Raw genomic sequence first — 25,820 nt, 5'->3', positions numbered from 1 at the left:
ATGAACATTAACTACTTTTGGGACCCCTGAAACTACCATACTCCCGTTCAGCTCATCCCTAGCAGGGAGGGGAAAGATAGGATGTTAAAACGTGTTGCAAATTCCCGCATTACTTAATTAATCATCAGAAGTGATATGCTATATAAAATGATAAATCATATATTATTTTACAGGTATAAAATAGAAAAAAAGATTTGTTTCCATTTATCCAATAAACAATTTGTTGTCGTTTCATGCAGAAAGATACGCATGTTTTTGTATTTACATGATAGGGATAGACCTTAAACATACATTATGCAAGAGCTAAGTCTACCTATTGCAAGTCTTTCTTTAGGCCTGAAATGTTATCAAAATTATTAATTATAAAGAGCACAATCAACTCTCGATGGCATCGCTAGCCTGCGATGTTTATTGGATTAGGTTCCGATTTACTGTACGACTTCCATTCATAATTTAATCATGAAATAGATAATCGAAAACCATGTTTTTATCGTACAGAGTTCAGTAATGATGATCGAGGCTAGGCCGAAAACTCAATCACTAAAATTTCGGTTCATAGTGGATCAATTTGACTGAAATTTCAACAAATTCCCTTTCCAATATCTAGTTTTGAACTATTATAGTGAGAACTGCCACCTCTTTATCTTTTCTTCCATAATGTATCTTTAAATCATCATATGAATTAACACTTGGTATTTTGATTGAATATTATACAGCAACAAGATCGTTTCCGTTTAATTGAAAATTCTAATTAACAATTTATTTTTAGTTTGAGTGGAAATCGCTACAGGTGGTAGATAATATTTAAATGTGTATTTTCATAAACTAATTATGCTGATAATGTTTATACGGAAGGTCCACTTGGATATAAAATACGATTTTGTATGAAATAGGCGTCATGAATACAATGCAACATAGGAGCCTTATAAAATTTTACAGTCTAGTAGTTTTTTCATCCCTTGATTCTGTGAAATAAAGAACATTTTTCCACCAAAGCTGGTTAAAATACTGTTTGATGCAAAATGAACATACTCTTTTCTGTGTGCTCAGTTTGCGATATTTTAGTATGTTTACTAAAGTCAGTACGGTAAACAGCACAGTCTCAATTATCCATTTAATCGTTAAATCGTGAATGAAAGTTATGCAGTTAATTGGGTCATAATCCACTAAAGATCGCAGGCTAGCGATGCCATCGGGAGTTAATTATGGTCTGGATAAGTTATTTAGCTCTTGCATAATGTATGTTTAAGAAAACTAGAGTAATATTCATAAATACTTTATTGTGAACAAGAAATTTAAATAGTAACTTTTGCCTCTAGAGCACCTACAAGATTTTTCAAAGTGATCAAAAGCCATAACTCCAGCAGTAATTATTGGAAATTGTTGAAAATCAATAGGTTTCTTCATCTCGTGACCTATAAATTCAAAGTCAAACGGACATTAACTGTAGCCCCTAGAGCGACCACAAGAATTTTCAAAGTGATCAAGGGCCAGAACTCTGGCAGTAATTATCAGAATTTGTTGAAAATCAATAGGATTATATTTTTGAACTTTTTCCATGTTTTCACTTCAAAATTAGGTATAATGTGTTTTCTTGAAAAAAAATTACCAAAAAATATGTTCTTCAAATAAGTTCACATAAACAGCTTCATTTTGGCCTTTATTTCATAGAACTGGACAGAAAACTAGAGCAGGTACGAGGGGTGATTGATAAGTAGTGAGCCTTGATTGGAAAACCGTGCAACACAATGATACCACGTTTTGCACATGCACTATTATGTTCCTCGGGCTCTGTCACCAACTTTCATCACATTCGGTTAAACTGTTTGGTTGTGACAGGTCATAACAATCAATTAGGGTCTGTTGTTATCAAAAAATGGACCATATCGAGGCGAGAGCTATGATTAAGTATCTGCATAAAAAGGGTCTAACACCGAAAGCCATACATGATGATATGGTTGAGACATTAGGAGATGATGCTCCTTCATATGCCACAATTATAAGGTGGTCAGCTGAATTTGAGACAGCATTGAAGATGAACCACGCCCTGGTCGACCAAAAACTGTGTCAACACCTGAAATGGTACAAAAAATCCATGATCTGATAATGAATGACCCGTGAGTTACTGAACGATTCATAGCTGGGGTAGTTGATATTAGCCAGGAGAGAGTTCATTCTATTATCAATGAAACTTTGGAAATGACAAAGATTTCAGCACGATGGGTGCCAAAGCTTTTGACGCCTGATCAAAAGCGTTCAAGACACATCATGTCAGAAGAGAATCTAGCCTTATTTGAAACCGATCCTAACCGCTTCCTAAAACAAATTGTTTAAATGGATGAAACTTGGGTCCAACACTTTCAGCCATAAACAAAAGAGCAGTCAAAACAGTGGAAACATGTGACGTCACCGACCCCAAAAAAGGCAAAGACTGTTTCATCGGCAGGAAAGGTGATGGCCTCAGTATTCTGGGATTCTGAGGGTGTTCTCATGGTGGATTACCTCCAAAAGGGTGAAACAATTAACGGTAGATACTCTGCCGTTGAGGCATGAAATTAAGACCAAAAGACAAGGAAAGCTGACCAAAGGTGTGATTTTCCACCAGGACAATGCGCCAGTGCACAAATCAGCTGTTGCCATGTCAGCAATCCATGACTGTGGTTTTCAACTTCTCCAGCATCCACCCTACTCTCCTGATTTAGCTCCCTCAGACTTTTATTTGTTTCCTGCTCTGAAGAAATGTCTTTCCCGTAGGCATTTCCTGTCTGACGATGACGTCATTGCCGCTGTGGATGATTTTCTGCACACCCAAGACAAAGACTTCTACAGAACTGGAATAAAGGCTCTGCAACACCGATGGCAGAAGTGTATTACATTGAAGGGGGACTATGTTGAAAAATAAATGCATTTGATTTGAATTTCTTGTTTCTTTCTGTGTTAGACTCACTACTTATCAATCACCCCTCGTAGGATGAAATTGAAATAACGTCGGCGGCCATCTTTGATGATGTCATAGGGAATAACCTACCACGTGGTGAGTGTACGTCCACCCAAGTCCAAAATACCTACTTCGGCACCCTTAAAACATTTCTTCAAAAAGATTCTCCATACTCAAACTTTCCTACAGAACCATAGTCAGATCCAGGACTATTATGGAAGATTAAAGAGTTGGCAGTTCTCGCTATAATAGATTCATGTTAAAGTTGCAATTTCATATTTTTAAGTTATATTTTTAAAATGTATTAAAATAAAGTCTTAAAATAGATGGTATCTATAAACAGTCCTACCTTGTTAAAGAATAATCCTATTAATCCTATAATTCACTATTGCCAGTTGAGAAATTGGCAAAAATATCATTTTCAACTTCAAATTCAAACGTTTGAAGATAGCTATTCCATGGGGGAAATAGAAAAACAAGGGAGGTAATTGTGTTATTATTTCCGGGGTCAAGGATTTATAAGTGTGAGAATGATACCTATGATCGTATAATAGTGAGTTGACAATCTATTGAGCAAAAGACATAGAAATAATTATGAAATTCTCGCTTTGATATTTTCTTTTGTGTTTTGAATTAGCCTATTTCAGATAAATTCATCAGCTACCTTTTTTTATATCAAATATACAAAAATAGTACAAGTACAAAGAAACATATTATATACATCGTTATTTTCTTTTAACATTAGCAGTCTAGAGGGAAGTTGGATGGCCGATTGGTTAGCGTGTGAGACTGTGTGCATTGTATCATAAGGTCTGTCATTATGTCAACTGGCGTGGTTTCGATTCCTTTCTCCACTATTTACAGCTCTTAAGATTTAAGGACCTCAGGGGTAAAGGGAGGTAACCGATGCATGTAGGGGGTCTTTAGCAGTGGGAGGACTGGTAGAAAACCCAAAAGGTTGGACAGGCGTCCCTACTCCCTGTCCTGGCAAAATTTCCTTTGTATCACACTCTATAGTGTACATGTATGTCGAAATTACTCAATCCAATTTAACAATTTTTGTGTTTCCATGCGAAAGGGATGTTGATGCATGAGTCTTCATGTTGATAATTGAATGTTGTTCGTGGCGTTAACAGTTTGTCACTAATATGATTATACCGCATTCATCATACAGTACGATTGACTGAAGAAAGACAGTTGGCAGCATTAATTAACTGATTTATCCTAGAGATAGAAATAAAATGAACATGGCTGAACAACATGTATAGTAAAAGACAACCAACCAGAGAAGATCTTCACGAAAGATATTAAAATAAAATATAACTGATGCGATAAATTTATTCCAAGTAGCTGATTGTTTTTTTTTGTGTTAGTTTCATTTTCATATAGATTAATTAAGTTTTAGACCTTTACTTTAGGTCATTTCGGGACTAACATATGGTTCAATTTTTATTTCAATTATTCGCTGGAGAAAACACACGAGGTTGGACACACAACCCTACTCCTTGTCACGTACAACCAGGGAATCGAAACCGAGCCAGTTGACTCAATGATAGACCTTATGATACAACGCGCATGTGCTAACCACTCGGCCATCCACTAGGGTGATGTCTAGTTATTCAGATGGTACAAGAAACACATTGGCGTGCATGTAAAGGAATTCCGAATAAGAGTAGGCTGTAGCGTAGCTGTCAACAAGGACGTGGATTTGTCATAACTTTTGGGGCGGGGAGGGGGGAGGATGGACGAACCAGTACCAGTGTTATTTCGATGAAAGCTGTAACTAGGGGTAATATGATGACGATATGGAAAAGCTGCATAAATATTAATTGTTGATGAAGTTAAGTGAATCGTCCAAAGACGTTCTTTCTACGATCAGGACTGTTCTCTATGAATTTCAGAATGGGACAATCATATGGATATAAACCTGAAAATCTGTCCTGGCGGTCAAAATCATGGGAGAAGGGACCTTCTTCATCCCCCCGTCCCTCCCCCTCCCCCTAAATCTAGGCCCATGGCTGTCAAAGCAAATTTTCCCTCTTAAAACTAATTTTATGATCAACAGTCAAAAGTCGAAGGGGCATAAGGTAAGATTAGATAAAGAGCTGACAGTTCTCGCTATAATAGTTAAAAAATAGATAATGTAAGGGGAATTTGCTGAAAATGTCAGTCAAATTGATCCCCTCTGAACTGAGAATTTAACAATTGGATTTTAGCCCTATTCTCGTCCATCGTTACTAAAGTCGGTACGATAAAAAACAAAGTCTCCATTATCCATTTTGACGTTAAATCATCCATCACAAAATGTATTCCAATCCAGTCAATATCGCAGGCTAGCAATGGTATTGAGAGTTGATTAAGGTCTTTTCATGTTAATAAATGTCTAATTAATAGTTTATAGAACATTTCAGGCCTAAAGGCAGATTTAGCTCTTGCATAATGTGTGTTTAAATATATATTTCTTTTCAACAGGTATATAGTTATGTTTATCAGCCACAGAACGCCACTTTAAAAAGTTCATCAGTCGTACATGTACATGGTATATCGTATAACTATAAATGTGATATTGTTGTTATCTAGATATATATATATATATATATGGTTTATTAATTTACCAGCCAATAAACGATTTATGTAACATCTGGATAAAACTGGTTCATTTCTCTGCATATAAATTCAAGGGATTTTAACAACAAGCTTAAACTTCAAAATGCTGCACTTGACAAAGAAGTACAGAGTAACCTGACTTGGTGTATTTATGCACATCAATGTTTAAGAAGGTGTAGAAAAAGCATATAGTGGTCGAAGGTTTGTAGAAATTTTATTGTAAAGTCGTCATCATCGTCATCATGGAGGTGAAGCACATCTTTCGTCAGTGTCTTAATATTCACAAAAAGTGTGCGTACCCTGGTTTTGGAAGTCGGAGCAGGTTTCAAGAAATTCTATTCAATGGAAGTGGATTGGGTGCCGTTCATCGTTTACAGAATAGCAGACGGTATTCTACTGGTACAGTGTCGTCGCTGGAAAGAGAGGCTATTCCCCTACCTAAAGAAGCACGAGTTGTTATATGTGGTGGAGGTATTCTAGGATCCAGTGTTGCCTACCATTTAACAGAGAGAGGGTGGACAGATATAGTATTATTAGAGCAGGGAAGGTGTGTATAAACTTATTTAACTCTTTTGCTGCTGTTGCCTCTCCAACATCATGGATTTTCTCCTGGTCCTCCGGTTTATTCCAGCATCGTGGGTTTCCTCCTGGTCCTCAGGTTTACTCCAACATTGTGGGTTACCTCCTGGTCCTCCGGTTTCCTCCCACTGCTAAAGACCACTAGGTAGAAGCGAATTATTAAAATAAAATTTAACCATATGTTAGTGCCGAAATGACATAGTTTGTGTCTAGTGGGCTGCGGAAGACCCTTACGTGCAGGGGGATTGGATGGCCGAATGGTTAGCGTGTGTGCACTGTGTCATAAGGTCTCTCATTGAGTTAACTGGCGTGGTTTCGATTCCCTGGTTATACGTGACAAGCAGCGGGGTCGCCTGTCCAACCTCATGGGTTTTCTCCGACTTCTAAAGACCCCTACGTGCAAGCGAATTATTGAAATAAAAATTGAACCATGTGTTGGTCCCAGGATGACCTGGTTTGTGTCGAGTGGACGTTAAACCCCATTTCTCTTTCTTTCTCTCCCTTACATGCAAGCGAATTATTGAAATAAAATAATAAAATTAAACCATATGCTAGTCCCGAATTAATAATGTCCAACCTTGTGGGGTTTCTCGGGATCATTTGGAATAAAATTGAACTGTATGTTAGTCCCAAAATGACCTAGTTTGTGTCTAGTGGACGTTAAACCAATGTCTCTCTTTTGCTGCTGCTTTTAACCAGCTGCCTGTGTCCATTTCTATTTTAGGCTGTTCTAACTCTAAAATAAGACTCTATTAACCAGGCTCTTCAGCGGATAGTTTAAAGTTACAATTTCATATTTTCTAAGATAGTCAAAACATAATTATTTCTATGTCTTTTGCTCAATAGGTTGTCAACTCACTATTATACGATCATAGGTTATCTTTCTCACACTTAAAAATCTTCACGCCGGAAATAGTAACACAATTACCTCCCTTGTTTACCTATTCTCCACCATTGAATAGCTATCTTTAAACGTTGGAATTTGAAGTTGAAAATTATATTTTTGCCAATTTCTCAACTGGCAATAGTGAATTATAGGATAAATTGGATTATTTTTTAACAAGGTAGGACTGTTTATAGATACCATCTTGCTAAAGACCCCTACGCGCAAGCGAATTATGTAAATAAAATTAAACCATATGTTAGTCCTGAAATGACCTAGTTTGTGTCGAGTGGACGTTAAACCCCATTTCTCTCTCTCTCTCTCTCTCTCTCTCTATAGATACCATCTATGTTAGGGCTTTATTTTAATACATTTTAAAAATATAACTTAAAAATATGAAATTGTAACTTTAAAAGATGCTGTTCTAATACTAAAATAAGACTCTATTAACCAGGCACCATGGATAGTTTAAAGACACATCATGTATGATTTACATAAAGATGACAGTTCTCGCTATAGTAGTTATAAAGTAGATAATGAAAAGGGAATATGTTGAAAATTTCAGTCAAATTACTTCAATCTTAGCGACGTTAAGGCAGTTTGGAGAATAGCGAAGACTTGATTATCATTGCTGTCCATTGAAAATCTAGACCATTTGATGACCTAAAAAGTTGATTATAGTCTTGTCATGTTAATAAATGTTAAAATAATAATTTATATAACATTTAAGGCCTAAAGAAAGACAAGCAAGAGGCAGATTTAGCTCTTGAATAATGGGGGGTTGGATAGCTGAATGGTTAGCGTGTGCGCGCTGTATCATAAAGTCTGTCATTGAGTCGACTGGCGTGGTTTCGAATCTCCGGTTGTACGTGACAAGGAGTAGGGTCGCCTGTCCAACCTCGTGGGTTTTCTCCGGGTCCTCCGGTTTCCTCCCACTGCTAAAGACCCCTACGCGGAAGCGAATTATGTAAATAAAATTAAACCGTATGTTAGTCCCAAAATGACCTAGTTTGTGTCGAGTGGACGTTAAACCCTATTTCTCTCTCTCTCTCTTGAATAATGCCTATTTAAAGAATTAATAAATTGGATAATGCATGTTTAAGCTTGGTAAAAGAGAGAGAGAGAGAGAGAGAGAGCGAGAGAGAGAGTTTAATGTCCACTCGACACAAACTGGGCCATTTCGGGACTAACATACGGTTCAACTCTATTTGAATAATTCGCTTGCACGTAGGTGTCTTTAGCAGTGGAACGAAACCGGAGGACCCGGAGAAAACCCACGAGGTTGGACAGGTGACCCTACTCCTTGTCACGCTCAACCGGGGAATCGAAACCCCGCCAGTTGACTCAATGACAGACCTTATGACACAGTGCACACACACTAACCATTCGGCCATCTAACCCCCCTGCACGTAAGGTTCTTCAGCAGTCCACTAGACACAAACTAGGTCATTTCGGGACTAACATATGGTTAAATTTTATTTCAATAATTTGCTTCTACCTAGGGGTCTTTAGCAGTGGGAGGAAACCGGAGGACCAGGAGTAAACCCACGATGCTGGAGTAAACCTGAGGACCAGGTGGGTGGGATGGCCGAATAGTTAGTGTGTTGTCTGTGATGTAGGACCAAGGGCCTGGCAAGGGACAATGTATAATCATTCGGATGGGATGAAAAACCGTGGTCCCGTGTTGTACTCATTGGCGTACACGTAAGAGATCCCTTGACATTTGGAATTCGAAACAAGAGTAGGCTGAAGTGCCACTGTCCATAGCACACTACATGGCGTATATGTCCGTCTTCGTTAGCCCAGTAGGAGCAGAAGAGTAGGACGTTAAACCCCATTTCATTTCAGAACAGTAGGACGTTAAACCCCATTTCATTTCAGAACAGTAGGACGTTAAACCCCATTTCATTTCAGAACAGTAGGACGTTAAACCCCATTTCATTTCAGAAGAGTAGGACGTTAAACCCCATTTCATTTCAGAACAGTAGGACGTTAAGACACATTTCATTTCATCCATACCTGGCAGCTTATCTTTAAAGGCTCAATACCACTCTTGTTGTAACTGAATAATATGTCCCAATCTTTATTCTGGTCAACAAATTGTACTATTTTACAATATTCCAATTAACTGGTGATATAAATTTCATCTTAACACACCTAATTTAAAAAAATTGGAAAAATTCAACTAAATGATTTGAAAAGCCCAACGTAAACCTTTTCAAATTTGACTTGGATTTAAAAATATTTTCGAACCCTCTGGACAAGTAAAATAGGATGTAATGGATAATTTACACAACAGGTAGGACACTAACACATCTAGTACTTAGAATAAGGCTATTATTTATTTTCTGGAGCTGTCAAGCCAGCAAGAGTGTTATTGTCCCTTTAAGGACTTGTGTCCCCTGATATCTAGAGCAAATTGAAAGTTTTAAGTATAGATACAGCAAAGTTATTTAAAAACTGAACTCAATCTGGACAATGATAAGAACTAGTTTTAACTTGATACACGATTATTAGACATGTGATATATAAACAAAAGATAACAAAAGAACTTATCAAATTGACACAATCATTTATCGCATCATATTGTCACGTATCATAAAAAAAGATTGTTATCTGAGTTAATATTAATATCATCCATTAGTTAAAGGGCCATTATGGGTGATTAGGTAAAGAGCTGACAGTTCTTGCTATAATAGTTAAAGGGGATGTTCGATGGCCGAATTGTTAGCGTGTGCGCGTTGTATCATAAGGTCCGTCATTGAGACAGCTGGTGTAGGGTCACATGTCCAACCTCATGAGTTTTTCCTGGTCCCCTGGTTTCCTCCAGCTGCTAAAGATCCCTAAGCGCAAGCAAATTATTGAAATGAAATTGAACCATATGTTAGTCCCGAAATGATCTAGTTTGTGTTGATACTTTTGAAAAAAATGAATGTGCGATAAATTAAAATGTGTCGTCTATTTATTTTGGGATTTCGGCGGGGGACATCAGCCTCACTGTTGGCTTGTTGAACATAGTACGGTAACACGAGGTACAATTTTTGAGAGTATCTTCATCGAAACGTCGCTTTGTATTAAACTCAGTAATTGTGTATCCATATAATTTGACGTTGTTTATTGAAATTGTTAATTTTAGTTTAACTTGTGGTACAACATGGCATTCAGCTGGTATGATAGGACAACTTCGTGGCAATACTATAGAGATGGAAATGGTTCGCTATAGTCGTAATCTTTACAAACGTTTGGAGGAAGAAGGACATGGACTAGGTATGTTATATACAATATATTTCCCATTAACGAGATGTAGTATGGGAGATTAGATAAAGAGTTGACCGTTCTCGCTATAACAGTTAAAAAAAAAATTAACGTAAATAGAAAATGTTGAAAATTTCAGTCAAATTGCTCCACTTTGAGAAATTAGCTTTTGAATTTTAAGCCTAGCCTTGATCATCATTACTAAAGTCAGTTCGATAAAAAAAACATAGTCGCAATTATCCATTTTTGGATTATGGTTTGGATAAGTTAATTAATGTCTAATTAATAATTTAGATAACATTTCAGGCCTAAAGAAAGACCTGCAATAGGCAGATTTAGCTCTTGCATAATGTATCTTTAAAGAGATGTATTATGTATGATTTAGATACATTAGATAAAGAGCTGACCGTTCTATTGTTAATTACTTTATTATGTGCGAAGTTATGATTGTTTGAGGATATATATTTCCTGTTACAGATTTATTATTTAAGATTTAGATAAAGAGTTTGCCGTCCTTGCTGTAATACATATACAAATAGATAATGAAAAATGAATATACTGAAAATTTCATTCAAATGACTTTATTCAGAGCAAAGTTATGAGTTTTTGAAGAGGCAGCGAAGATTGTTCATTATCATAGCAATGATACTTGACAATTGAGACTAAGTCTTGATTATCCAGTAAATTTTTTAACCTTGCTAATGTAAGAATTGGCTATATGCACATTTATAAACTATTTTTTTTAGGCTGGAAGGAATGTGGTAGTGTTAATCTTGCTAGAACTCATGATAGAATGATTGACTTCAGAAGAAAACATGCTCTTGCTAGGTATACACATTTTATTTGCAATTTTTCGGTTTCACATAAAAGGCATTCTTTCACAAATTTTACAAAAACACTGGCTGTGATCGGTCAACCAAAACGACAAAGTATTACTAAATATAGCCAACACAAATTTTCAGCAATGTTTTATTTATTCGTCATTTATTATTGTCGGTAACTTGTTTATTATGATGATATCCGAACAGCCTTTGGGGTTAAGGAAGTCCAAAAAGTTGTGTAACTAAGTCTGAACGGTGGTTTGTGTGGAGTCTGAATGGTCGTGGGGCCGAAACGTCGTACTACTATACTACATAGCTACCAATCTGTTTCACAGAGGATTACGCAAGTCTTCTAATATCTCTGTAAAAGATGACTACCTTCAACACGAGACGTCTCATCACGTGGCGTCAATCATTGTTTATATAAGACGTTACTGGTTCGGGCGGAATGGAACCTTTTACTCATTTTAATACCCATTTACACTAAATAGGAAATAATTTTTACCTACAAATACGTCAAACGTCTTTATTTATTTTTCTAATACATAAAAAAATGTTTTAGAATTTAATTTGTCGGAGGAAAAAAGTTAATATTTGTGGCTCATTAAGTCGCATCATGTCATCCTTATCAGTGATTGTCGCGGCCTAGCGACTGTTCACTGCTGATTTTTTTATAGGTCAAAATTTTGTTTTACTTGTCTTTACTACACTAGGATCTGGAGGATTTGTTATATAACCGCGTTCTAATTGATGTGAGGGATAAACCAATGAAACGTTGCACGAAATGGTGGATATCCGAGTAGAAACATCAATGCTGATTAGCTAATTAAAAGTCTGACGTCATAGGGTCAAAAGCCGCTGGTATGACCTGTGATGCAACCTCCCACTACAACTGGTCAGATCTTCATGTAGTAGAGGCCATCGAAAGTACAAAAAAAAAAACCATACGGTTGTACGTGACAAGGAGTAGGTTTGCCTGTCCAACCATGTGGGTTTTCTCCGGGTCCTCCGGCTTCCTTCCACTGCTAAAAACCCCTACGTGCAACCAAATTATTGAATTAAAAAATTGAACCATATGTTAGTCCCGAAATGACCTAGTTTGTGTCAAGTGGACATTAAACATCATTTCTCTCTCTCTCTCTCTTTTCGATACATTCATCAAAAAAAGATTATAGAACGAAATTTCTGTGTCTATCTTAAAGGCATTATTATAATGATGTTCATTGGTCACGTCTGTTGGAAGGACAGAGTATGACATCATAACACCTTCAACCAATAGAAGAGAAGTTTTGGTCTATGATGAGTATAACTTGGTGCTTTTAAACATGTGCTTGTTAGAAGGAACTCCTGCTGAATGAATTGATCTATAACTTGGTGCTTTAAACATGCCGTCGTTAAAATGAACTCCTGCTGGATGAATTGATCTATTGAGATATTGTTACTTTACAGTGCCACTGGTTTAGAAGTACATATGCTGACGCCACACGAGATTAAACAGATGTGCCCGTTGTTAAAATCTGATGATTTAGAGGTATGAAATGATATGGGGTTTAACGTCCTACTTTTCTTCTCCGACTGGGCTAATGAAGATGGGCATGCGCCATATAGTGTGCTGTGAGGGAAATTTTGCCCGGGCAGCAGCACTATAGCCTACTCATATCAAATTCCAATTGCCAAGGGATCTTTTACGTGCATGCCAATGTATACACAGGACCTCATTTTTTTTTGTCCTATCTGAACAACTAGACAGCTGTCCTTGTCAGGCCCTCCATCCTGCACCACTGACAAGGGGAAACCATGTCGGAAAATCCTGATGAACTTTTTCGCCCAATGCAGGGATCGAACACGTGTCCTCCAGACTAGTGAGCCGGCATCTTACCCACTTAGCCACCGTGGCCCCTAATTTAGAGGTACTAGTATGATAGTGAAAGGAAATGAATGGGGTTAAGTGTCCTACTTTTCAGCATGGACTGGGCTAATGAAGATGGGCATAGGCATGCAGTGTGCTATGAGGGAAATTTTTGCCCGGATAGCGTCGTGCTACAGCCTACTCTTATTTCGAATTCTAACTGTCAAGTGCTCTTTTACGTGCACGGCACCAAAAGACTAGACACTGTCCTGCTCCTAAGGGGGGTTGGATGGCCGAATGGTTAGCAAGTGCGCGCTGTATCATAAAGTCTGTCATTGAGTCAACTGGCATGGTTTCGAATCCCCAGTTGTACGTGACAAAGAGTAGGGTCGCCTGTCCAACCTCGTGGGGTTTCTCCAGGCCATCCGGTTTCCTCCCACTGCGAAAGACCCCTATGCGCAAGCGAATTATGTAAATAAAATTAAACCAGATGTTAGTCCTGAAATGACCTAGTTTGTGTCGGTGGCACGTTAAACCCCATTTCTCTCTTGTTAATTACCGCATGAAATAATTTACTTTGTGATTTAAATATACTAACGAGAAATTTTGGGAAGATAATTGAAATATTTTTGTTCTCTCTTTTATCTCAGGCATCCATGTTTCATTACATTTCATTTCGTCGGTGAAGTGTCAAAAGGGTGTATCTAAGAATTTCTAAAGATTAAGAAATAGAACCATTTTCATTTCAAAATTTCCACAAATCAAGATACAACATTTGGACACATGATACCCAGAACAGTTCTAATTGGCGTAGAGATACACAGCTTAGAAAGAAATGTGGTTATTATTAATTGGGAGATTTTAAAAATGCAAAAAAGTATATTTGACTAATTTCCCGAGATACACCCTTTTGACACTTCACCAACGATTTCTTTTTATCTCATTCCTTGAATGTTGGATTTTTTGTTTATTAGGGTGGAATTTGGATACCATCTGATGGAGCAGTTACAGCTCCTGATGTTGCTATGGTATTTTCCAAGCTTGCCAAAGATAAAGGTAAAGTTTAATTGAAGATACATTATGTAAGATTTAGATAAAGAGCTAGCCATTCTTGCTATAATAGTTCGAAAATAGTTAATGTAAAATATATAATTTGGAAATTTCATTTAAATTACTCTATTGTGAGTGAAGATATTAACCTTTAAGGTTTCACAGACGTGTGCAATAATTTCAACTACTGTACTGGTTGTTTGAAGCTAAGTCTCGCTCCTCCATTTTTAGCTTAAATCAAAATATGGCTGAACTGTTCTAATCTATTTAATATCGGAGAAATTTGATGCCATCGAGAGTTGTTTATGACCTGAATAAGTTAATTAATGTCTAATTAATAATTTATATAACAATTCAGGCCTACAGAAAGACCGGGCAATTGGCAGATTTAGCTCTTGCATAATGTATGTTTAATGTTTGTTTCAGGTGTAAAGATTTTAGAAGGTGTAATGGTAGAAAAGATTCAAATCCAGAATGATGTTGTGAAAGGAGTAAAGACATCAGCAGGAACAATAAATTGTGAATATTTTGTGAATTGTGCTGGTCAGGTAATGTAGAATTTGTAAAATGGTTGAGTACATCCTATTGAAACTAAACCCCATTTTGACTACACCCCATTTTGACTACACCCTCATTTGACTACATCCCATTTTGATTACATCTCATTTTGTCTGTATTCCATTTTGACTATATTCCATTTGGCTAGATCCCATTTTGACTACATCCCATTTAGACAACACCCTCATTTGATTACATCCCATTTTGACTACATTTCTTTTTGAGTAGATCCCATTTTGACTATATCCCATTTTTACTAGATCCCATTTTGACTGCATCCTATTGCCACTACATCCCATTTCGACTACATCCCATTTTAACTATGACCCCATTCGACTACATCCCATTTTGACTACTACCCCATTCGACTACATCCCATTTTGACTACGTCTCATTTTGACTACGTCCCATTTTTTACTAATTCCATTTTGACTACATCCCATTTCGAACACCAACGGCACACGGGATGTTGATGACTGGATCTTTTATTTTCTGTTAGCATTTAAACATACATTATGCAAGAGGTAAATCTGCCAATTGCAGGTCTTTTTTTAGGCCTGAAATGTTATCTAAATTATTAATTAGACATTAATCCAGACCATAATCAACTCTCGATATCATCGCTAGCCTGCGATATGTACTGGATTATAATCCGATCTGCTTCTCCTCGCTCATTCATAATTAAATCTAAAAATAGGTAATCAAGACTATGTTTTTTTTTATCGCACTGACTTTAGTAATGATGATCGAGGCTAGGCCCAAAATTGAATTGCTAATTTCTCGGTTCAGAGTGGATCAAGGCTTGCTTTAAATGAAAATAAATGACATTTTTTTCAATTGAAGTTACACACATACAACTATGTCTGGCTAAATTTCTCTACTTTTTAAATAAAAAATAATCTTTCATTTTAAAATATTATTACCATAAATATTTATTATAGTGGGCTCGTGAAGTTGGTAAACGAAGTGTACCTAAAGTTCGTGTACCTTTACATTCTTGTGAACATTATTATCTGGTCACTAAACCATTAGAGAAAGTGGACAGAATGATGCCAGGTACTATATTAATCTACTTTTATTTTCTGTGCACGTAAAAGTTCCCTTGACAGTTGGAATTCGATATAAGAGTAAGCCATAGTGCTGCTGCCTATGCAAAATTTTTCCCTCATAGCACACAGTATGGTGTAAGCCCGTCTTCATTAGCCCAGTCAGAGCAGAACAGTAGGACGTTAAACCACATTTCATTTCATTTCCGGTTGGGGGTTGGTGGATTAAATGGTCTAATGTGTTCGCTTTAGATCGTAAGGTCTGTCATTGAGGGGAGCCACGGTGCCTACGAGGGTAAGACGCTGTCTCGCTAGTCTGGATGTCGCATGTTCATTCCCTGCATTGGCCGACGTGGTTTCTCCTTTTCAGTGATGCAGGAAGGAGGGCCTGACAATGACAGCTGTCTAGTCGTTCGGATGGAATGAAAAACTGAGGTCTTGTGTATGCATTGGCTTGCACGTAAAAGGTCCCTTGACAGTTGAAATTCGATATAAGAGTAAGCCATAGTGCCGCTGCCCTGGGGAAAATTTCCCTCAGAGCACACTGTATGGTGTATGCCCGTATGCCCAAAAATGATTACTCATAACAGTACAATTATTAAGAAGATGGGGGGGGGGGGGTCGAATATTTTTACATATGCCCTTTGGATCATAAGGTCTATTATTGAGTCAAATGGCATGGTTTCGATTTCCACCTTGTATGAGACAAGGAGTATGGTCACCTGTTCAATCTTGTTGGTTTTCTCAGGGTCCTCCGGTTTCCTCTCACTGCTAAAGACCCCTACTTGAAGTGAATTTGCGAAATAAGATTGAACCATTTGTTAGTCCCAAAATGACCTAGTTTGTGTCAAGTGGACGGTAAACGGTAAACCCCATTTCTCTGTCTCTCTTTTTCAGTTATAAGGGATCAAGATGGTTATATTTATTCTCGTGAATGGAATGGTGGAATTCTTGCTGGTGGATTTGAACCTGTGTCTAAACCAGTTTTCCATACTGGTGTTCCCGATAAATTTGAATTCCAACTTTTACAAGAAGATTGGGACCATTTCCGTGAGTACCATATTAAATAACATAGTTTTATATTATCCTTTGATCTTTTAGAGGCATTTAGTAACGGGGTAGAATAATAAATTATAACACATACCTATGGAAAACAGCTACTGATTTATTTAGTAACTGGGTAGAATAATAAATCAAAACACATACTTATGGAAAAAAGGCTACTGATTTATTTAGGCGATGTTTTGAAGAGTATGCTATATTAGCTTGATAACATTGAGAGAATATTGTACATGTACATAATGTACATGTAACACTATTTTAGTGATAACAGAGATCAGTTTAGTGAATATATGATTTATTTACATCAGGTATATAAAACAGTTACATAAATACAACCGGAACTAAACTACATCGGGAACATAAACGATAACATTAATATGGTACATTAAGACAATCTTACTTTTGCCCCGGCAGCTGTCTATATGCCGGTCTCTGCACATCTCTTCCTCCCATCTCTCTGTCTCTCTCATATCTCGTCTGCGTCTCTTCTCCTCCCTACTTGTCTGTCTAACTGTGGGCAAACTCCTTGTTATATAGCCTCTGACAATAGTGAAAATGGATAAGAGTCATGGTCATAATGGAACTGTCTATTTATCACGTCACAGTATGAGTAACTGACTAGATGCGTATTTCCTTTGAAGTCATGCAGAGCTTGTACACAGATCATATGTAGCTTGTAAATAACAAATGGAATTAAACATACAATATGCAAGAGCTAAATCTGTCTATTGCAGGTCTTTCTTCAGAGGCGGATTCAATGGGGGGCGCGAGGGCTGCGCGCCCCCCCTAATTTTCGACAGTGCCCTTTTTTACTGCCTTTTCTCAGACTCAAATATGTCCGTTCCCAACCCCTTGTAGGGATCCCAAATGACTCAAACCATCGACTCAAACACACCAGTCTGGGAAATAGCTCTTGGAATGGCTACAGATGCAAGGAAATGACGAATAATTTTCTTGGGGACCCCCCCCCCCCCACAGCGGCGTGTCCCGTCTCCGCGGTCAATGCCTTCATTTTGCAGCGCCCCCTCTTTTCAAAATTCCTAGATCCGCCCCTGTTCTTTATGCCTGAAATGTTATCTAAATTATTAATTAGACATTAATTAACTTATCCAGACCATAATCAACTCTAGATGGCATCGCTAGCCTGCGATCTTCAGTTGATTGTGAGCCGATTTACTGCATAACTTTCCTTCTCGATTAAAAGATTAAATAGATAATCGAGACTATGCTGTTTATCGTACTGACTTTAGTAATGATGACCGAGGCTAGGCAGAAATTTCATTCGCTTACTTTTCGGTTCATAGTGGATCAATTTGAATGAAATTTTCAGCAAATTGCCTTTAAGTTATCTAGTTTTTAACTATTATAGTGAGAAATGCCAACTCGTTATCGAATCACCCATAATGTATCTTTAATTAAATGTTTAATTACAACACAGCCAGTTCATGACTAGCAGAAGTATATACAGAGTTGAAAAGTCAATATATTATATTATCAAAACCAGCTGAAGGTCAATAAGTTCTATGCAAATGATCGTTGAATTTGATGTCTGCTATGTTTAGAACTTTGTTAAACAAAATATTTTTTTCTCTCTGTATTTCTTTAGAAATTCTTTTGGAACAAATTCTGCATCGCTTTCCATTTTTGGAAGATGCTGAAATTCGTCAACTGATTAACGGACCAGAGAGTTTTACTCCAGATTCAAATTGGATACTCGGAGAATCGGCCGAAGTAAGTTTTTTTTAATGGATTCTTTTGTACCAGTGTATACACGGGTCCTCGGTTTTTCGTCCCACCCGAACGACTAGACAGCTGTCCTTGTCAAGGCCTCCATCCTGTACCACTGACAAGGGGACACCAGGTGGGAAAATCCTGATGAGCTTTCTCAGCCAATGCAGGGATCGAACACGAGACCTCCAGGCTAGCAAGCCAGCGTTTTACCCACTTAGCCACAACCAGAAAATAAAACTTATTGTTTAAATTGACTCACTGATCAATGTAATACAAACAAAATTTCATTTTGAATATTTCTCTCTTGAACTTGGTGGAATGATTTAAGGTGCACAGGTAAGATCAAAGGGGTCTGTCATTAAGTCATGTGGCTAGTATGTTTCAAGGAGACAGGTTGTATGTTCGACCTCATGGGTTTTCTTGGGGTTCCCTGGTTTCCTCCTACTTCTAAAGACCCCTACACTCAAACAAATTATTGAACTAAATTTGAACCATATGTTAGACCTAAAATGACGTGGTTTGTGTCGAGTGGACGTTAAGCCTCATTTCTCTCTCTCTCTCGTTTTGAGTTATATTAAAGACACTAGTGTATTCTTCACCATGAATAAGTTTTGTGAATTTGGGGCTTTATAAAATTAAACCATATGTTATTCCTTGAAATGACTAGTTATATTATTAGTGTATTCCTCGCCATGAGTATGTTTAGTGAATATATCAATGGACATGTTATTATTAATTACAGGTAGATAATTATTATGTAGCGGCAGGTATGAATTCTAGAGGTATTGTAGGTAGTGGTGGTATAGGTAAATATATGGCCGAGTGGATTATAGATGGTGAACCTAGTATTGATTTATGGCAGTATGACGTCAGACGTTATGTCGATCATCATAATAATAGACAGTTCTTACAAGATAGAATGAGGGAGGTCTTAGGTAAGGCCAAAGCAATTTTATTATTCACCAAACTGTTCATCCACAAGTTGGTCCATCTTATGAACAGTCTGGGGATACTCGATTGATATCTCAACCAATCATGACAGCTGTAACATATCTGTTACTTAAAATACGTCACGATTCTATTCACACCACCTCAGGTGTTGGGACTGACAGAACTGTGACAGGGCCGAATTCCGTATCTCTTGATTGCAATTCTGTCAATTCGGGACGTTCCGGACTGAGAATCGAGCACCTCCTCGTGGTCTTAGATAAGGCCAACACAATTTTATTATACACTCAACTGTTGCTGTTGTTCGTCCATAAGTTGGTCCATCCATAAGAGGTCTTGGGTAAGGCCAACGCAATTTTATTATACGCCCCCTTTTGATATAGTGCTTGTATATAGCTGTCAGGTCATAGTCTGTAGTCCACAATTTCTTGTGAACACTTGACAGACTACATTTATTATTAGATCATTTTAAAGTTTACACAGATCCTATTGAATTTCTGTGATTTTTGATGGTAACTTCCTGGGTTATTGCCCTTGATCACACTATAGAATCTTGTACATGTACTCAGATTGAATATTTGACATTTAATTAAGAAAACAAAATAACAAAGCTAGATAACCTCCCAGCTTGGATTTCATCAGATTTAAAATAGGCTTAACTATTCTGTTCGAACGGGCAGCATGCTTATTGATGAAATCTCAATTCCACATACAGCTGTATCTTTGCAATTGAATCATTTTTATGCCGATATTCCTATCAGAGATTCCTATTACAATATTGTAGTTTGTAAGGGAATACTATGGTGCTAAAATAACAAAATGAAACTTTCATGTAACTAATGAATATGTTATTTATTGTAGGAACACAGTATATTTTACGTTATCCTAGAGATGATTATAAGACGGGTCGTAAATTACGTACATCACCATTACATACAAGACTTGAGGTAGCTGGTGCTTGTTTCGGTGAAACAATGGCGTATGAAAGACCCATGTGGTTTGATCCTGATAAGAGAGGTAATTCCATTATATGTGGATTCAGACCAGTAATTATCTCTTCATGTATTCTAGGTCCTGTCTTACCCTAGTAGGATTCCCCTTGTCAGTGGTGCTGGATGGACGGCCTGACAAGGACAGCTGTCTAGTTATTCGGATGGAACAACAAACCTAGGTCCCGTGTGTACATTGGCGTGCACGTAAAAATCCATTGCCCTTTTGAAGAGTAGGGCGTAGTGCCGCTGTCCAGTCAAATTTCCATCATAGCACACTGTATGGCGTATTCCCGTCTTCATTAGCCCAGTTCAGAGCAAAACAGTAGGACGTTAAACCCCATTTTATTTCATTTCCTTCCACCTCAAACTCATTATTACAAATTTCTATGGCATGTTTTTTTCTTGCTGTGGTGCAGGACCCCCCAGGACAGCCGTCTAGTCGTTCGGATGGAACCAAAAACTGAGGTCCCGTGTATACATTGGTATCCCTTGGCAGTTAGAATTTGATGTAAGAGTAGGCCATTGTGCCGCTGCCCGTGCAAAATTTCCATCATAACACACTGTTTGGTGTTTGCCTGTCTTCATTAGCCCAGTTGGAGCAGAACAGTGGGACGTTAAACCCCATTTCATTTCATTTCATCTATTATTAGATCATTTGAAGCCTATCTATTTCCGATATTTGTTGTCAGAGTTATGGCCCTTGTTATAATTTTATGACAATATTACAGAACGTGGTGAAGATGTATATATCCATCAAGGTTCATTTAAAAAACCTGATTGGTTTGAAATTGCTCAAGAAGAATATATGGCTTGTAAAGAAAGAGTTTGTTTAATTGATATGTCTTCGTTTGCCAAGTTTGAAATAAAGGTATGTTTCAGCAAGCCTGGAAATAAGGCACCTGTCACAGACAATGTCAAGCACAGATTCAGGCTTTGTCAGACACAAAACCTCTGGTGTCTGTCATTTTGTCTGGCACTGATTTGTCTTTTTTATTGATATTATAAATACATGTCTGGCACTAAGTTTAAAATGTCAGGTACTATTTCATTATTAGTGCCTGACATTTTGTAAGGTACATCTAAAACTGTTAAGGGGGGTTGGATGGCCGAATGGTTAGCACGTGCGCGCTGTATCAAAAGGCCTGTCATTAAGTCAACTGGCGTTGTTTCGAATTCCTGGTTGTATGTGACCAGGAGTAGGGTCGCCCGTCCAACCTCGTGGGTTTTCTCCGGGTCCTCCGGTTTCCTACGCGCAAGTGAATTATTGAAATAAAATTAAATCATATGTTGGTCCCGAAATGACCTAGTTTGTGTTGAGTGCACGTTAAACCCCATTTCTCTCTTTCTCTCTAAAACCGTTATTTCCAGGCCTGTTTGTTTGTGTTAACGATGAATGTGATGTGGTGTTGACCTCAAATGATTTTTGATAATAACATCCAGAGTTATAGCCCTTGTGTTAACAATCGATGTTATGTACTGTTGTGTTTTTTGTACACACACATGACAAGAATCCTGTAGACCTGAAATGATTTCTGATAATAACATCCAGGGTTTTAGCCCTTGATTATTTTGTAGAATCTTGTCAGTGCTCTATCGACAATAGTTAACATCTGATTTTGAACAACAACATTTCATTTCGATGAATCAGAATTCCGAACATAACTGACATAACCAGAAACCGAAGATTGTAACAAATGATAGGGTGTTTGTTGATTGTTTTGAATTATCTCCCTTAAGTGTGTCAAGGGAGGTAATTTAACCACTTAAAATCAACTTGTAAAGAACTGACAGTTCTTGCTATAATAGTTCAAAAATAGATAATCAAAACAGAATATGCTGCAAATTTCAGTCAAATTGCTTCACTCTGAACCAAGAAATTAATGATTCAATTTTAGGCTAGCCTTGAATGTCATTACTAACTTTGGTGTGATTATCCATTTTTACGTTGAATTAGATATTGCAGGGTAACGATGACATCAAGAGTTGATTTTGGTCTGGGTAAGTTACTTGATGGTTAAATCCAAAACTGGATAATTGAGATCATGTTTCTTATCGTACCGACTTAAATTCAGAGTGGAGCAATTTTGTTGTCTGCAATATCACCTCGGTGGAAGCGGACGTAAAATACAACTAACTAACAATAACATTTGATTTTGTGTTAACCGTTCTGACTCTCTCCCCCCCCCCCCCCTAAAGTGAAAAGTAGAACGTTAAGCCGAATTTAATTTCATGTTTCAGTCGTCTGGTAAAGAAGCGTTGGACTATTTACAGTATTTATGTTCTAATAATATAGCTCTAGAACCAGGAAGTATTATACATACTGGTATGCAGAATGTACTCGGTGGATTCGAAAATGATTGTAGTATAGCAAGAATTGGTAAAAACTTGTGAGTATATATAGATATTGTTGTGGCTAATGATATTCTTTTAAGATATTGCGGGGTGTTGGATGGCCGAATGGTTAGCATGTGCACGTTGTATCATAAGGTCTGTCATTGAGTCAACTGGCGTGGTTTCGATTCCCCTGTCGCCTGTCCAACCTCGTGGGTTTTATCCGGGGTTCTCCGGTTTCCTCCCACTGCTACAGACCCCGCGCACAAACGAATTATTGAAATAAAATTGAACCATATGTTGGTCCCAAAATGGTTTGTGTTGTGTCGAGTGGATGTTGAACCCTATTTCTCTCTCTCTCCCTCTCTCTCTCTCCCTCTCTCCCTCTCTCTTTTTTCAAGATATTAGAGCTGTGTATTGTGGCCAGAAATGGTATTGCAATATATTCTTAATTAAAACATAACATTTTCTGAAAGTTTATTAATTTCTGAGGAAAATGAGTTTAAAGTTTTAGGGTCTATATTTCTGTTACATTTAGAGATTTTAGTCTGGTTATTTACATGTAGCTATAATGGATTGATACTAACTGACACAATTATAGAATCCTGATTCTTAAAACTCATTTTCATCAGAACTAGAAAAAATGTTAAAGGGACAATAACACTCTTGCTGGCTTGAAAGCTCCAGAAAATAAATAATATCTCTATCTAAGTACTAGATGTTTAAGTGTCCTACCTGTTGTGTAAATTATCCATTACATCCTATTTTACTTGTCCAGAGGGTTCGAAAATATTTTTAAATCGAAGTTTCATTTGAAATGGTTTACGTTAGACGTTTCAAACCATTATGTTGAATTTTTCAAAATTTTTAAATAAGTGTGTTAAGATGAAATTTATATCATCAATTAATTGAAATATTCTAAAATAGTACAATTTGTTGACCAGAATAAAGATTGGGACATATTATTCAGTTACAACAAGAGTGGTACTGAGCCTTTAAATAGAACTAGTTAATTCTCAGCTGACGACACGTTGATAATTGGGGATAGTGCAGTGATCATGGTAGTATGGACATTGGACTCTTGACTAGAAAGTCCTTGTGGGTTTTTTCTGGTTCCTCCAATTTCCTCTCACAGCTAATGATAGCTGCGCGCAAGCGAATATTTTAATATAGATGAAGGGGGTTGGATGGCCGAATGGTTAGCTTGTGTGTGTTTGATCATAAGGTCTGTCATTGAGTCAAGTTGTGTGGTTTCGATTCTCCGGTTGTACGTGACAAGGAGTAGGGTTGCCTGTCCAAATAGTGAGTTTCCTCCGGGTGCTCCGGTTTCCATCCCAATGCTATTTGAAATAAAATTGAACCCTATGTTAGTCCCAAAATGGGGAGCCACGGTGGCTGGGTGGTTAAGATGCTGGCTCGCTAGCCTGGAGGTCAAGTGTTCGATCCCTGCATTGGCATAGAAAGTTCATCTGGATTTTCCGACGTGGTTTCCCCTTGTCAGTGGTGCAGAACGGAGGGCCTGACAAGGACAGCTGTCTAGTCTTTCGGATGAGACGAAAAACCGAGGTCCCGTGTATACATTGGAATGCATGTAAAAGATTCCTTGGCAGTTGGAATTCGATATAAGAGTAGGCGATAGTGCCGCTGCCCGGGCCAAATTTCCCTCATAGCACACTGTATGGCGTATGTCAGTCTTCATTAGCCCAGTATAGGAGCAGAACAGTAGGACGTTAAACCCCATTTCATTTCATAGTCCCAAAATGACCTAGTTTGTGTTAAACCCTCCTTCCCCCTCCTCAATTGAGCCTTATCAGAGTATGTACCCTCAAAACCTGTTTTAAAATCTGATACAAATATTCCCTCTATTATTGACAGCTTTTTCATGATATGTCCAGCCACACAACAGACAAGAGCGTTGTCATGGTTACAACGTAATCTACCTGCTGATGGATCCGTTCAGGTTCGAGATGTTACCTCCATGTATTCAGGAATAAATGTCATTGGTCCACATGCTCAACAACTATTAGCAGATGTTACGGATGTTTCAACAACGAAAAAAGATTTCAATGTCATGACTTGTAAAGTAAGATATTTCAAATTATGTTTTGATTTAAATGCTCTGGCTTAACCGTGACTCTTGTGTTTTGAAATTGGAGGGTCGCTGACAAGCCAATATGATGAAAAAGCCGCCGAACGTCGCCTTATTTGTTGTGCTGGCTTAATGGCGACTATCGTCTCAGAAGTTGAAAGTTAGTAATCAGCTTAACGGCAACTGTCATGTTGTGAAAGTCTGGGGTCGCCGATAATCATCTTTTTTCGTCGTGCTGGCTTAACTGCAACTGGCGTGGTTTCGAATCCCTGGTTGTACGTGGCAAGGAGTAGGGTCGCCTGTCCAACCTCGTGGGTTTTCTCTGGGTCCTCTGGTTTCCTCCCACCATTAAAGATCCCTACACGCAAGTGAATTATTGAAATAAAATTGAACCATATGTTGGTACCGAAATGACCTAGTTTGTGTTGAGTGGACATTAAACCCCATTTCTCTCTTTCTATTTAGTATAAATGCAACACATGGAGAAATTGTTAAAATGAAATTATTTATAATTATTAGATAATAGATGTCGGCCATGCTGGTGGTATAACAGCTATGAGATTAACTCATGCAGGAGAAGATGGATTTATTCTTTATATTCCATCCGAGGTAAGTTTCAGTTTATCATATTGTCTTTATTATACACGCACATTCACCCCTGTCCATCCACAAGCAGGAGAAGATGGATTTATTCTTTATATTCCATCAGAGGTAAACGTAATTTTATTATACGCTCACATTCTAATGTTGTGTTGTTGAAATCACCCGTCTTGGTTTCTCATAAAAATTGTGTTCTGTTTCCCATAAAAATTGTGTTCTGTTAATGTGTTTCCCAATCTCTAAATGGCACTTAAAGATCACCTCTGTACGTCCCTTTGCCGTCCATATATTGCCATCACGTCTGTCCCCTTCCCTTTGTCTGTCGTAAATAATTTCTCATTAGCACAATAAACTATGTATCCATTCCACTCCATTATACCCTGGGTCCATCCATGGGGGAGACATGTATACAAGTTATCTACCCTTGATGATTATGCTAATTTTGTCAACCAATACTTGCCACTAAAATCATCGTTTCCAT

The 25,820-nt window shown here is 37.7% G+C and overlaps 1 protein-coding gene across 1 annotated transcript in view; it reads left to right on the top strand.

Moving 5' to 3' along the window:
- LOC126815874 (pyruvate dehydrogenase phosphatase regulatory subunit, mitochondrial) overlaps nucleotides 1–25,820 on the top strand; it is a 33,571-nt gene that overhangs the window by 3,054 nt on the left and 4,697 nt on the right. Inside the window, exons 2-16 of the mRNA XM_056099602.1 lie at nucleotides 5,411–6,092; nucleotides 10,144–10,274; nucleotides 11,009–11,090; nucleotides 12,533–12,614; nucleotides 13,907–13,988; nucleotides 14,409–14,530; nucleotides 15,482–15,596; nucleotides 16,484–16,636; nucleotides 18,255–18,379; nucleotides 19,122–19,314; nucleotides 20,189–20,344; nucleotides 21,048–21,187; nucleotides 22,558–22,706; nucleotides 24,526–24,733; nucleotides 25,259–25,348. Of these exons, the coding sequence (XP_055955577.1) occupies nucleotides 5,788–6,092; nucleotides 10,144–10,274; nucleotides 11,009–11,090; nucleotides 12,533–12,614; nucleotides 13,907–13,988; nucleotides 14,409–14,530; nucleotides 15,482–15,596; nucleotides 16,484–16,636; nucleotides 18,255–18,379; nucleotides 19,122–19,314; nucleotides 20,189–20,344; nucleotides 21,048–21,187; nucleotides 22,558–22,706; nucleotides 24,526–24,733; nucleotides 25,259–25,348 (2,133 nt within the window). The 5' untranslated portion in view covers nucleotides 5,411–5,787. The remainder of the gene's footprint in view (nucleotides 1–5,410; nucleotides 6,093–10,143; nucleotides 10,275–11,008; nucleotides 11,091–12,532; nucleotides 12,615–13,906; nucleotides 13,989–14,408; nucleotides 14,531–15,481; nucleotides 15,597–16,483; nucleotides 16,637–18,254; nucleotides 18,380–19,121; nucleotides 19,315–20,188; nucleotides 20,345–21,047; nucleotides 21,188–22,557; nucleotides 22,707–24,525; nucleotides 24,734–25,258; nucleotides 25,349–25,820) is intronic.

This window comes from Patella vulgata, chromosome 3 (assembly GCF_932274485.2).
Source record: "Patella vulgata chromosome 3, xgPatVulg1.2, whole genome shotgun sequence".
Classification (NCBI taxonomy): domain Eukaryota; kingdom Metazoa; phylum Mollusca; class Gastropoda; family Patellidae; genus Patella; species Patella vulgata.
Note: the sequence above shows the minus strand (reverse complement) of the source record. Positions and strands in the feature narration are given on the sequence as shown.